The 12,680-nt window shown below is 40.8% G+C and overlaps 1 protein-coding gene across 1 annotated transcript in view; it reads left to right on the forward strand.

Moving 5' to 3' along the window:
* Nucleotides 1–467: 467 nt before the first annotated feature.
* The window catches only part of LOC127476451 (uncharacterized), an 83,763-nt gene continuing 71,550 nt past the window's right edge, over nt 468–12,680 (forward strand). Inside the window, exon 1 of the mRNA XM_051799383.1 lies at nt 468–4,275. Within this exon, the coding sequence (XP_051655343.1) occupies nt 608–3,169 (2,562 nt within the window). The 5' untranslated portion in view covers nt 468–607 and the 3' untranslated portion in view covers nt 3,170–4,275. The remainder of the gene's footprint in view (nt 4,276–12,680) is intronic.

The following is a 12,680-nucleotide window of genomic DNA, read 5'->3' on the forward strand; positions in this document are numbered from 1 at the left end:
TGAATATTCCAGATATGAGGACGACCTTAGAGACAGAGAGGACAGAAGGTATAGAGATTACCAAGAAAGGCCAATGGGAAGATCACGGCGGGACCGACAAAGACGACCTCGGCCTAGACCTCGATCCTGGTCTCGATCTCGCTCACGATCCCTGTCATTCACACGTCGAAGGAAAGAGAACTCTAAGCGTTGGTCACGTAACCAACTATGGGCATACCTTCGTAGTAAAGGAGAAAACATGAAGAAGTGGGATGGTGAACCCACTTCTAAGCTTGAAGCTAGAGTGAGGGAGCTGAAGCGAAAGAAGACTGACAAGAAAGTTGTCTATGTAGTAGATGGAGATTTCTTAGAAGAGAAACTGCGATCGCCGAAACACGAGAAGATGGAGGTCCACTTCGACAATGGCAAAAAGTCTAAGAAGTCAAAGTCAAACTCTGACGACGAATGCTCTGATCAAGACCAGTAGAGGGGCCCTGCCTTCTGCCAGGAGAAGGAGAGGGACCAAGAAGATAACCGGGTTTACTGGGCTGTGTGGGTCCGATGGCCTGGCACATCGGATCCTCAGAGATACCAGGCCTTGATAGATACTGGAGCCCAGTGTACTGTAATGCCTTCGGAGTATAAGAGTACCGAGACTGTTACTATTTCTGGAGTGACAGGAGGGTCTCAAGAATTGTCAGTAGTAGAGGCGGACATGAGCTTGACGGGAGACCAATGGGAAAAGCGTCCCATTGTGACGGGGCCAGAAGCCCCTTGCATCCTTGGTATGGACTACCTAAGAAGAGGATACTTCAAGGACCCGAGAGGGTACCGGTGGGCTTTTGGTGTAGCCACGGTGATTGAAGAGGGGTCCAAGCAATTGTCTGCCCTTCCTGGCCTTTCAGAAGACCCTTCCATTGTAGGATTACTACGAGTTAAAGATCAAGAAGTGCCAATAGCCACAACAACTGTACACAGACGACAGTATCGGACAAACCGAGATGCTGTGATCCCTATCCACAAAATGATCCGAAAGTTGGAGAGCCAAGGGGTGGTCAGCAGAACCCATTCACCCTTCAACAGCCCCATCTGGCCTGTGCGTAAATCCGATGGAGAGTGGAGACTGACTGTGGACTATCGTGGCTTAAATGAAGTTACGCCACCGTTGAGTGCTGCCGTGCCAGATATGTTGGAGCTCCAATATGAGTTGGAGTCCAAGACAGCAAAGTGGTACGCCACCATCGACATAGCCAACGCGTTTTTCTCCATTCCTTTAGCGGCAGAGTGCAGGCCACAGTTTGCTTTCACCTGGAGGGGCGTTCAATACACCTGGAATCGACTGCCCCAGGGGTGGAAACACAGTCCAACCATCTGTCATGGACTGATCCAGGTCACACTAGAGAAGGGTAAGGCTCCCGAACACATCCAGTACATCGATGACATCATTGTATGGGGGGATACAGCAGAAGAAGTTTTCAAAAAAGGACAGACGATCATCCAGATTCTCCTCGAGGCCGGTTTCGCTATCAAGAAGAGCAAAGTCAAGGGACCTGCCCGAGAGATCCAATTCCTAGGGGTGAAATGGCAAGATGGACGACGCCAGATACCAACAGACATAATCAACAAGATTGTAGCAATGGCTCCCCCCACAAACAAGAAAGAAACCCAAGCTTTTCTGGGAGCCATAGGCTTCTGGAGGATGCATATCCCAGAATACAGTCAGATTGTGAGCCCTCTTTACTTTGTGACCCGTAAAAAGAACAATTTCCAGTGGGGTCCTGAGCAACAACAAGCTTTCAGGCAGATCAAGCAAGAAATTGCACATGCCGTGGCTCTTGGACCAGTTAGAATGGGACCAGATGTAAAGAATGTGCTCTACTCTGCAGCTGGAGATAAAGGTCCCTCCTGGAGCCTCTGGCAAAAGGTGCCTGGCGAGACGCGAGGGCGACCACTGGGTTTCTGGAGCCGAAGCTACAGAGGTTCTGAGGCCAATTACACCCCTGTGGAAAAGGAAATCTTAGCGGCGTATGAAGGTATACGAGCAGCTTCAGAGGTAATTGGTACCGAAGCACAGCTCTTCCTGGCACCCCGATTACCCGTCTTGAGCTGGATGTTCAAAGGGAAGGTGCCCCCTGCGCATCATGCCACCGATGCCACGTGGAGCAAGTGGATGGCTTTGATTACACAACGTGTCCGAATCGGGAACTCGAATCGCCCCGGCATCTTGGAAATCATAACCAATTGGCCTGAAGGTGGGAACTTCAGTCTGGCAGAAGAAGAAGAAGAGCCAGTGAACCGAGCCGAGGAAGCTCCGCCATTTGATCAGCTGCCAGATGAAGAAAGGCGTTATGCCCTTTTCACTGATGGTTCTTGCCGAATTGTAGGAAGGAACCGGAAGTGGAAAGCGGCCGTTTGGAATCCCACCCGACGAGTGGCAGAAGCCGCTGAGGGTCAAGGCGAGTCGAGTCAATTTGCGGAACTCAAAGCCGTCCAATTGGCCCTGGACATTGCTGAACGAGAAGGTTGGCCGAGACTCTACCTCTACACAGACTCGTGGATGATAGCCAATGCTCTATGGGGATGGTTAGAGCGATGGAAGAAGATGAACTGGAGGCGTGGAGGAAAACCCATCTGGGCTGCTGACTTGTGGCAGGACATCGCTGCCAGAGCGAAGAGTCTGAATGTGAGAGTCCACCATGTAGATGCCCACATGCCCAAGAAGCGAGCTAATGAAGAACATAATAACAACAGAGAAGCGGACCGAGCTGCACAGATAGGGGTGTCACAAGTAGACCTAGACTGGCAGCAGAAGGGAGAGCTGTTTCTGGCTCGATGGGCCCATGATGCTTGCGGTCATCAAGGCCGAGATGCCACCCACAGATGGGCACGAGACCGAGGGGTGGATTTAACCATGGATATCATTTCTGAAGTTATCCATGATTGTGAGACTTGTGCCGCTATTAAGCAGGCGAAAAGACTGAAACCCCTGTGGTATGGTGGACGATGGGATAAGTATAAGTATGGAGAGGCATGGCAGGTTGATTATATCAAACTGCCACAGACCCGCCAAGGTAAGTGCTATGTACTTACCATGGTGGAAGCAACAACGGGATGGTTAGAGACTTTTTCAGTGCCCCACGCAACGGCCCGGAATACCATTCTGGGCCTTGAAAAGCAAGTCCTGTGGTGACACGGGACCCCAGAACGTATTGAGTCGGACAACGGGACTCATTTCAAAAATGGATTAGTCACCACTTGGGCGAGGGAACATGGTATCGAATGGGTATACCACATTCCATATCATGCACCAGCTGCTGGGAAGGTTGAGAGATATAACGGATTATTGAAGACCACTCTAAAGTTATTAGGTGAGGGGACTTATAAAAACTGGGACAAGAACTTAGCCAAGGCTACCTGGCTAGTTAACACCAGGGGTTCTGTCAATTGAGCTGGCCCTGCACAGGCAGAATCCCTTCACATTGTTGATGGAGATAAAGTTCCAGCAATCCATTTGAGGGGAATGCTAGGGAAAGCTGTTTGGGTTACCCCTGCCTCAGGCCAAGACAAACCCATTCGTGGGATTGTCTTTGCTCAAGGGCCAGGACATACGTGGTGGGTAATGAGGAAGGATGGAGTCATCCAGTGTGTGCCTCAAGGAAACTTAGCCTTGGGGAAAAACTAATTGTATGTCCTAAGTTGTGTTTTTACAGGAAGCCAGTCACCAGATGAGAGAGAGACCTGAACTAAGCTGTTGCTGGTATCCGGTGATGAGACAGTCCAGTGATGAAACAGCCATAAATCAGAACTGTAATGGTGACTGAGGAGACCAAAGATCTGGACTGAACTGACATCGGTATTGATTTTCCAACGACGAGACAACTGTGCCGAGAGACCAACAAGAACTATATATATATATATGCAAATGTGTATATATATGCGCGGGATGTAGACGAACGTGAGACATAGGTGTTGCGTAGAGGAATAGTATGGAATAAGGGGTGGAGAATGTGGTGGTTTCACTCTAGGCCTTCCTGGAGACCAACTTGTAACCAGGAAGGAACTAGAAAAGTGATCACGGAAGTATTCCATGCTATTCCTTTACGTAACTTGAGGTATAAATAAGGCCAGCGGGAGGCATCTCGCTCTCTTCCTCTCCGGCGAGGTTCGAGAACGGCGGGTCCCTGTTTTGGTCTGGTTTATCTGGAGCTGAGGCCTGCAGTGACTACCGTTATCTGCCACGCGTGAGGGGAGAGCCTTGGGCCGTGTCTAGCCATCCTGCCTGTTCGAAGGGAAGTGGTGAGATTTTTGCTAGTTTGCCTTCGGTCGGCTGGTTGGCTTGTTCGGTCCTTGCCCCTTTTTGTCCTTCTCCCTTCCCCTTCCCCCCCCCCCCCCCCCTTCTGTGTGTGGTATTCTCCTTTTGTGTATCTGTCTCATATGTAATATATATATATATATATATTTATATATATTTGCTATAGCTTTGGCTGCTTGGTTTTTTTTTTCTTTTCCCTCTCTGGGAGGCGGGTCCTTGTTGTCGAGTTTCGGGGACTTGGCGGGAAGCCAGCTCGAAACTTGCACACATTATTACCAGGTTGGAAGAGAGACTGGGAGACTTTAAGCTTTTAATGGTAACAATGTGAAGTTGCTCAACATTTCCAAGTTTTTATGGTGGCCTGAAATAATTATGTGTTGTTACATGTCCCTAGCAGGGTAAAAAGAACCACCTAATATATGCCAGAGGTGGGTGCAGTTTGTCTGACACCTGAGAAGCCTCAAGTCTGCTACCTATGCAAGTCAATTACCACATACACATGGCAGGTTTGCTTGCAATTTTATTCTTGCTGTATTTTGAATATCACGCAAGGCAACACTTTCATGCAGGCATGGACTGCATTTTTCAAATTGATTCATTCATCTCCACATCCTGGCGTGGAGAAAGTTTTCAGTGTTCATGATAAAATGGCGGTTGGGGCAGAGCAATGCCAGAAAAGAAACTGTGGAATATTAGTTGTTTCAGGAAATGCAGTTGTTTCCTTTAGTTGTTTCAGGAAATGCAGTCTTTTGAATCAGTTACCACAGACTGAGAATCCCATAAAGAAAATACTGTATATAAAGACACAGTAGAGTCAGCATGATTTCTGCCAAAGTGAAAAGTATTTCTAGAATACATTTAATTGGAATGCAAATTGAATAGACTATTTCAGTTGGAAGGGACTGGCAATGATCACCTAGTCCAACTGCCTGACCACTTCCAGGTTGACCAAAGTTAAAGCATAGTGTTTAGGGCAGTATCCAAATTTTTCTTTAAACATCAACAGTCACAGCTCATTGATCACCTTTCTAGGAAGCCTGTTCCAGTGTTTGAAGGCCCTCTCAGTAAAGAAATGCTTCCTAATGTCCAGTCTAAACCTCTTCTGGCACAGCTTTGAACCATTCCCATGTGTCCTGTCACTAGATACCAGGGAGAAGAGATCAGTACCTCCTTCTTAACTTCGGGAAACTGTACAGAACAGTGAGGTGGCCCCTCACCCTCCTTTTCTCCAAACTTGAGAAGTCCAAAGTCTGTAGCTACTACTAATAGGACATTCCTCCCAGCTGTTTTAGCTCAAGGAATATCCCTTCATACATCCTGCAGTTGGAAACCCGGGAGTTTGCATGTTGAGCAGGAGATCTGCCAGTGTGGCTGCATTGATTCTACCAGGCGCTAGAAGCTCAGAAGTAAAGGCACTGTTTTTTGCTGGGTAGTCACCAAGCTCCTACACATCTGTCCACTGACACGTGCTGGCCCACTGTGAATATATGAGAAGACTTGAAGATCTCATTGCAGTAATCGATTCCCTTTTCTTTTTTTTTCCCCCTTTTCCTCCTTCCCCTTTGCCTTCCCTCTTTTTTCTCCCTTTTGTGACTTCTACCATATGTATTGTATATACAAAATGTGTAGCTTTATGGTTATTTCACAGAAGATATTAAATATTAAAATGAATCCACTGCTAACACAAGAAAAATCTTACAGGTTTCCCATAGTCTTGTAGCACAGGAAGACGCATAAAGAAGAATAAATAGAATATTATGGAATATTTATCTGCCTCTTTTAGAGTCTGATCTAATTCCAAGCAAAGCCACAAATGATCCTTTCATTTCAGCTTACATTGGTCATTTCAGTAGAAAGTAGGTCCAGACAGATGACAAAAATCTCTATACAGAATGTAATACCATGCATTTACTTGCAGAAGGTGTTAACAGCAGCCTGTACTAATAGCATTCTCCTAGTGGAACAAATGTTTTAGTGTGTTAATGATTTACACAGAGCACAATAAATACAGAAGGACTTGAAAACAAAAACAACCTCTTTTGATCCTCTTCCTTGAAGATGTATGCCGGGCAACTCTCTTCATCCTACTTAGTGTAGTCTTCTTGTACTTCGTTTACTAGATTAAGCCATTAGTAGCTCTTAATGCTTAAAATGCAGCTGTATCCATGTGTATTTTTGTGCAGCACTTAGGAGTTATCAGTTCCAAATAACATTTGCATTTCTTGTAAGGGCATATGACTGATCCTATCCTATAAATGCACTTAGTATTAGCTGGCATAAAAGCACTGAAAAGGTTACCAAAGCCAAAGGACATCTTGCACAAATTATAAACAAAGAACAAACACACTTATTTCAAATCAGCATTTCAGGATGCATTTCTCCAGTTTTATATAAATATCTAGAAAATATTTTATGTAGTCTTAGCATAATAGGATACCAAATGCCAACATAAAATTTAATTATTGGTTTAAAAATATAATTAAAAATCAAATTCTTGAATATCATGATTACAAAGTAACAGAGAGACAGGTGGATGGAAATTTATTTCTTAGTTCAACATATCCTGTAATTGTAGAGTCATAGAAGAAAGAAGAATATTTTTGCAGTTATGGTGGCTGTTGTCTCAATGTAGGATTTTTCTGCATACAGAAGTAAAGTATGCTTTAGGTTATTTGTTAAGGTACTTGGTCAATTCTTAAGGCATGGGTTTAAAGTGTAGTGGAAGGATTAAGAATGCTTTTCCTAAGAAATACAAATTCATTTTTCTGAATCCATTTGTGCTTTTTTTTGCTACAGCCTTAAGCCCTGAATTTGAGCTTCTTAAGATGTTTTTTAGCTTAACACTTATTCAACTATATAGGACTCTCTATTCTGTTATGTCATCCAGTATAAAAACTATTCATAGGGAAAAGGAATCTACAGAAGGAGTTGAGAAGTTGCTATTTATTTGGCAGGCTTGTTATGTATGTATTTTCCACTGAAGAAAAAAAAACAGGTGAGACAATGTTTCTGAGAGAAACACCAGTTGCCTCTTCAAATCCTTTTATACATTGCCTGAGCTGACAGTACTGCTGGAGTAGTCTACAAGCTGGATGTAGATATGTCGCACAGGGACTGCCATATTTTTCCCTCTACGTTTAGTAAGTTGGACTAATATATTTAATATAATCAGTAATATTTACCACTGTCAACATGGTGCACCAAAATGTACCAGATTTGCCCAAAATACCAAAATCTCGTCTGGATTTTAAAGAAATGCTCCAGTTTGCACAAAGTTTTCCCAACTAAATAAAAGAAACACAATCAAGAAAAAAAAGGGTCAAACAATAGACATACTATTTTACTGGAACATGTTTTATTTTGTGTCTGTTTTATATTTCTAAAAATAATAAGTATACATTGCAGGAATATATACATATTTTTAGTATAACAAAATCATTTGACATGGATTGACTATACTCAAATTTCTGAGAGAACATAATCTCTTTTAGGAATCATTATTCACCTCAGTTTTACAGATACAAATACATCTCCTAGGTATTCTTGTAGAAAAACATTCATCTATGGTGATAAAAATAACATTTATGTCGTGGATGTTAATAATTTGTATGCTTTTAATTATAAAGTGTATTAGTAGAATTATCTTATTTTATTAGCAGTGCTTATGTCATCTGTGACGTTACCTAACAAAATATATATAAGGTGATTCAAAACTTTGAAGTGGAAATGTACAGGGAAGATTCTAAATAAAAATAAATTCAGTTCCAACGTATTTAGTGATTACCATCCAATTAATTTCCATAGAAATCAACTGTGCAAAGGACTTCTGAAAACTTGCCTTTTTTTCTTTTTATTCAAATGTTTAAACATAAACAAAGATATTGATAATAATACACAATATTTTTTCAGTGTTCGTAAACAGGTCACCTTCTTGTCTAATGAAAAAATGGTTATATGACACGAATGAATACAATAAAGAAGCATAAAGAAATTGGTCTGTAAATCTCATTAATTCTATGATTAGCACAAAGAGAAATTATCTGCATGCTGAAGCACAACATTATTCTCTTACAGAAGGACATGAAGGGTGAGCTGATGTTTGGTGTGCAGGATGTTAAATCCATTTCAGTAAGCCAAGTGTGCAGCATTGCTTTTGTGGAAAAGATCTACTGTATGCTGACATTACTCAGCTTTTATCTTATTCGGTTCACAGACACTGACACATCAAAAATACCATCTTCTCTCTCTTTGTTATATTCAAAATAATAATAATAATAATTATCATTCCAGCAAGAAGCTCAAACTTTTTCTTACTGAATATAATTTGAAATGGGCAACTAATTATTGTGTCAGATAAATGTCAGTAAATCCACTAGTCACAAATATCCTTCATACTTTTTCCAGAGCAGTTACCAGAAAAGAGTAAGAGTGTTAGAGACACGAATCCTTGAAAATACACATTAAGTCAAAATGGAGATGTGCAGTTTTAATTGCCAGTAGTTTGAGAGAGGTTTTTGTTGGTCGGTTGCTGGTAGCAGTCTTACAGTTTCCTTCTTTCAATTTCTGCAGTTTCAAAGAACCTTGAGCCAATGTTTCAAGGATTACATAAACTTCAGCAAAATATTTCCTGCATTGATATTTTCTGGTGGCCTAGGAAGAGCGTTTGGTTGGTCTATGCACAAGATATGAACAGAGCTGCTCTCAAATCTATTATTTTCTTAACTGAGCAACCAGGTGAAAACGTATTAAGAAAACAGAAAGCCTTATAAACAAACGCCATCAATACTGATTGCCATTTTTTTTCTTAGTTGCTATACCAGCAGAAGTGAGCTACAACTTCAGCCGAAGTACTGGAGAGAATCTGGTACTGATTTCTCATCAGGGGCACACTGGCATCTTTATCTTCAGATGGCAACACATCAGGGTTTCTAGGAGCAGACAACTCTTCTGGGAATGACTGCCACAGCTGTTAAAGCCATAACTCCCAGATGGTCATATGAAAAACAGGGGAATTGTGGCAGTGGTATTTTGACTGGTGATCACAATACCCTTCTCTGAGCTGCTGTGGCTTGCAGCTGTGGGGTTATCTGCTGCAGGTGCTGAGGAAACACGCATATGAGCCAAGGGAGTAGTTGCACCAAATGGCAGGATGCGAAGTAGAGCTCTGACAGCTATGAAGGTTTTGACATGTACTATGTTCAAGAATGGTGTATGGAGTAAGAGGAAAAGATCAGTGATATTCTACTGTTTAGCAACGGTTTCAGTGGCAACGGCAATAGCTTGACTGTGGATTTCATGCCATTGCAAAACTTGCTCACTGTTGCATGGTTATTAGAAATGAACTGTCCACTTACTAATGATTAAGCATGTTTGTGTGGTGGGGTTAACATGTAGCAGATCCAATGTGAATGTGCTTTGGCCACCACCAAACATTATCCCACTGAGGAAAGTGTACCCAATAGAGAAATTCTAGATATTTCAAATTGTATATGGAAGAGTACTTATAGTACCCTTCCATAAGAAACTTGAATTCGACAGGAGGGGTGGAAGTGCTTGAGACTGCAGGAACAAAGTAATTACAGCAATCAACAAATAGGGATCTGAGATATCTTCCCTCTGATGCTGATACCTAAAAAATGAATCAGGTGATTCTCACTGGAAAGACTTTTGTCTTTCCTTTCTTCCCACTCACCTTCACACTAAACAACTCTGTGATTTCGTTTGCAAACTGCAGCATTAAATCTTTGTTCATACATTATCAGATAAATGCTTTTATTTTAATATAAAAGACCTTAATTCCCAAAGACAGTAATTGTTTAACAAGAATTAGGCAATGGACTATGTCAGAATAGGCCATGACATCAATAGCAAAGTTGTCCTGATGGACTTACTATTTCTCTGAATTCTTGTTTGCTGCAGAATAGAGGACTGACAAAGTGAAAAAATCTCTTACCTCTAGAATGAAATTAACAGGTGGGAGAGTGACATCAAATCTTTTTAAGAGAGGAGGAAGTTGAGGTTTCACAGAGAAACCTGTATATAGAAGTCAAGCTTTTCAAGAAACTATAGATCTTTGGTATTTTGATCTTAGAAACTGAAGTGGAAGGATAACAGATCTCAGTGGGGAGCAGGACACCAGGGGCAATCAGACACATCTACAAAAGGATCTGGAGGTGTGGAACAAATTAAAAAAAAAATGCAGAGTTTTTTCAAAGAATAAGGTGTTGCCAGTTACTATCCATAGCTAGTTATGAACCAGAACGTTATAAATAATGCAAATTTCTTTGGAAAAAATATATGTTGATATTAGTCCACTAGCTACTGGTATTGTATTATATTATATATATTATATAGGCAACAATCAGGAAATTAACAAAGAGAATCTGACCAGACTGTAAGTTAATAAAGATATTCAAGTCTCACACTTTTTGCTGTAGTGTGCATGTTCAAGACTAGACTGGTAGAGCAGATACTGAATCTGAATTTAAGGAAGAGTAATTCAAGAAACTTGATTCCCTGTGAAACATAAATATTTAAGGGTAAAAATGGAAAACTTGGTATATCTAGGACCAAGAATTTGATCTTAATTCTGTCAGTCTTGTCAATCTGAGAGTTTAACCTGCCTAAATACTACAGAAAAGTTTAATTAACAATAAAACTTATTTTGTTTGATTGGTTGGTTTTGATTTTGTTTTTTGACAGACTACATATCCCATCACCAATTATTTCAAGGCAATGCCCATATGGCTATGAAATTCAACATGTCATAAGGATGCAGGTATTGTTTGCATGGAAGATCTTCCCTCTTAAAAGTGTATTTAAAATTGAAGAGCAGTCAGGGTTGTGATTCAAGTGAAACCCTATTCTAACAGAAGCTCAGGTAACACAGTAAGATGCAGGAAATACAACAATACTCAGTACAAGTAAGCTGATGATCTTCCAGTTTTGGATGATTCTTTTAACTTCCTGATCCCCATTGCATAGCAGTACTGTTACAGGAAATATAAGAAAGTTGGTGCAGGTGCCCAATTTCATGAAATCCCCTGATTTGGGGGTATTATTGATATATACAGCTTTAGAAGAGACATAGTCTTTCAGTTTCTAACAGTTTTGCCAACAAAATGTTGGTCTTCATCACAGCGGGCTTTGGGGACAGGACAGAAGACATCATTTTGCCAGTGTATACAATCTTAATGTGCCCATATTTTGAGTTTGGCATACAGTTTTGGTCTCTGCATCTCAGGAAGCTGCTGCTACTCATGAAAATCAAGAACAATAGTAGTAGCTCTACTCTTCCTCATTAGTGAATATGCATAGTAGTCAACTTAGAGAGTACTCACTTGTGAGTACCAATTATTTATACTAATTTTAGGTATAAAATTAAGTGGTAAATTGTTTTCTAGAAGAAAAAAAGAAAGTGCTTGTTTTTAAAGAGAAAAATTAGAAGATTGTTAATTGATTCTACCAGAAACAGGAATTTAGACATCTCTTTTACTACAGGTGAAAATGATAAAAATGATAAACTGAATACAATAATCATGAAAAGTACTTCAAAGGATGGATAAACTGCAGCCACTCTAATAATTGTCATGTGGATAACATAAAATTAGTTTCCTATTTAATGAGACCTTACAACTTGGTGCCTTCACCCACTTATCTCTTCCTAGAGATTTATGCCTCCTCAATTATAGCCTGGGCACACAAAGATTTCAGTTGGTATTTAGCATATATGAAAGGTGAGAGCTTCAGAAAGAAATTTAGAAGTATAGCAGAAATAAACTACTTACATCAATGATATGCAGCAAACTTCTAAACATAGCAAAATAAAAAAACTTTTTAGATTCAATTTTAGCAATTCTATTACTATGTCCAAACAGTTGAGCAGAAAACCAGCATCAATTTCCAATACAGCAATATTGACCCTCTTTGGAAAAACATGCAAAAAAAGATGTATGATAGATTCTACATGTCCATCAACTGCTCAGCTGAATCTCAAAGAGTATAGTTTATGTTTATAAATTTAAATACTTACCATTCAATAACAATTATATGGGGTTTTGAATAAACATCTATTTTACCTATCACAAAATCAGAATTGCTAAGACTGGAAAGCACCTCTAAAGGTTTTCAAGTCCAAGTGCTCCCTGCTTGAAGCAGAACCATCTAAAGCAAGTTACCAAGGGCCATGTCTAGTCCAGTTTTGACAATCTACCATGATGAAAACTCTGGGCAACCTGTTCAAGTAATCACTCTCATAGCAAAAAGATTTTTCTTATGTATAAATGTAATTTCCCATCTTTCAGTTTGTGTGCATTGCCTTTTCTTCTGTCACTGAGAAGTCTCCATTTTCTTTATTCCTCACATAGTGTGTTTATACATACTGACAGTA

The sequence above is a fragment of the Manacus candei genome, unplaced genomic scaffold (assembly GCF_025592945.1).
Source record: "Manacus candei isolate 608988 ecotype Guabito, Panama unplaced genomic scaffold, ASM2559294v1 h1tg000049l, whole genome shotgun sequence".
NCBI classification, from domain to species: domain Eukaryota; kingdom Metazoa; phylum Chordata; class Aves; order Passeriformes; family Pipridae; genus Manacus; species Manacus candei.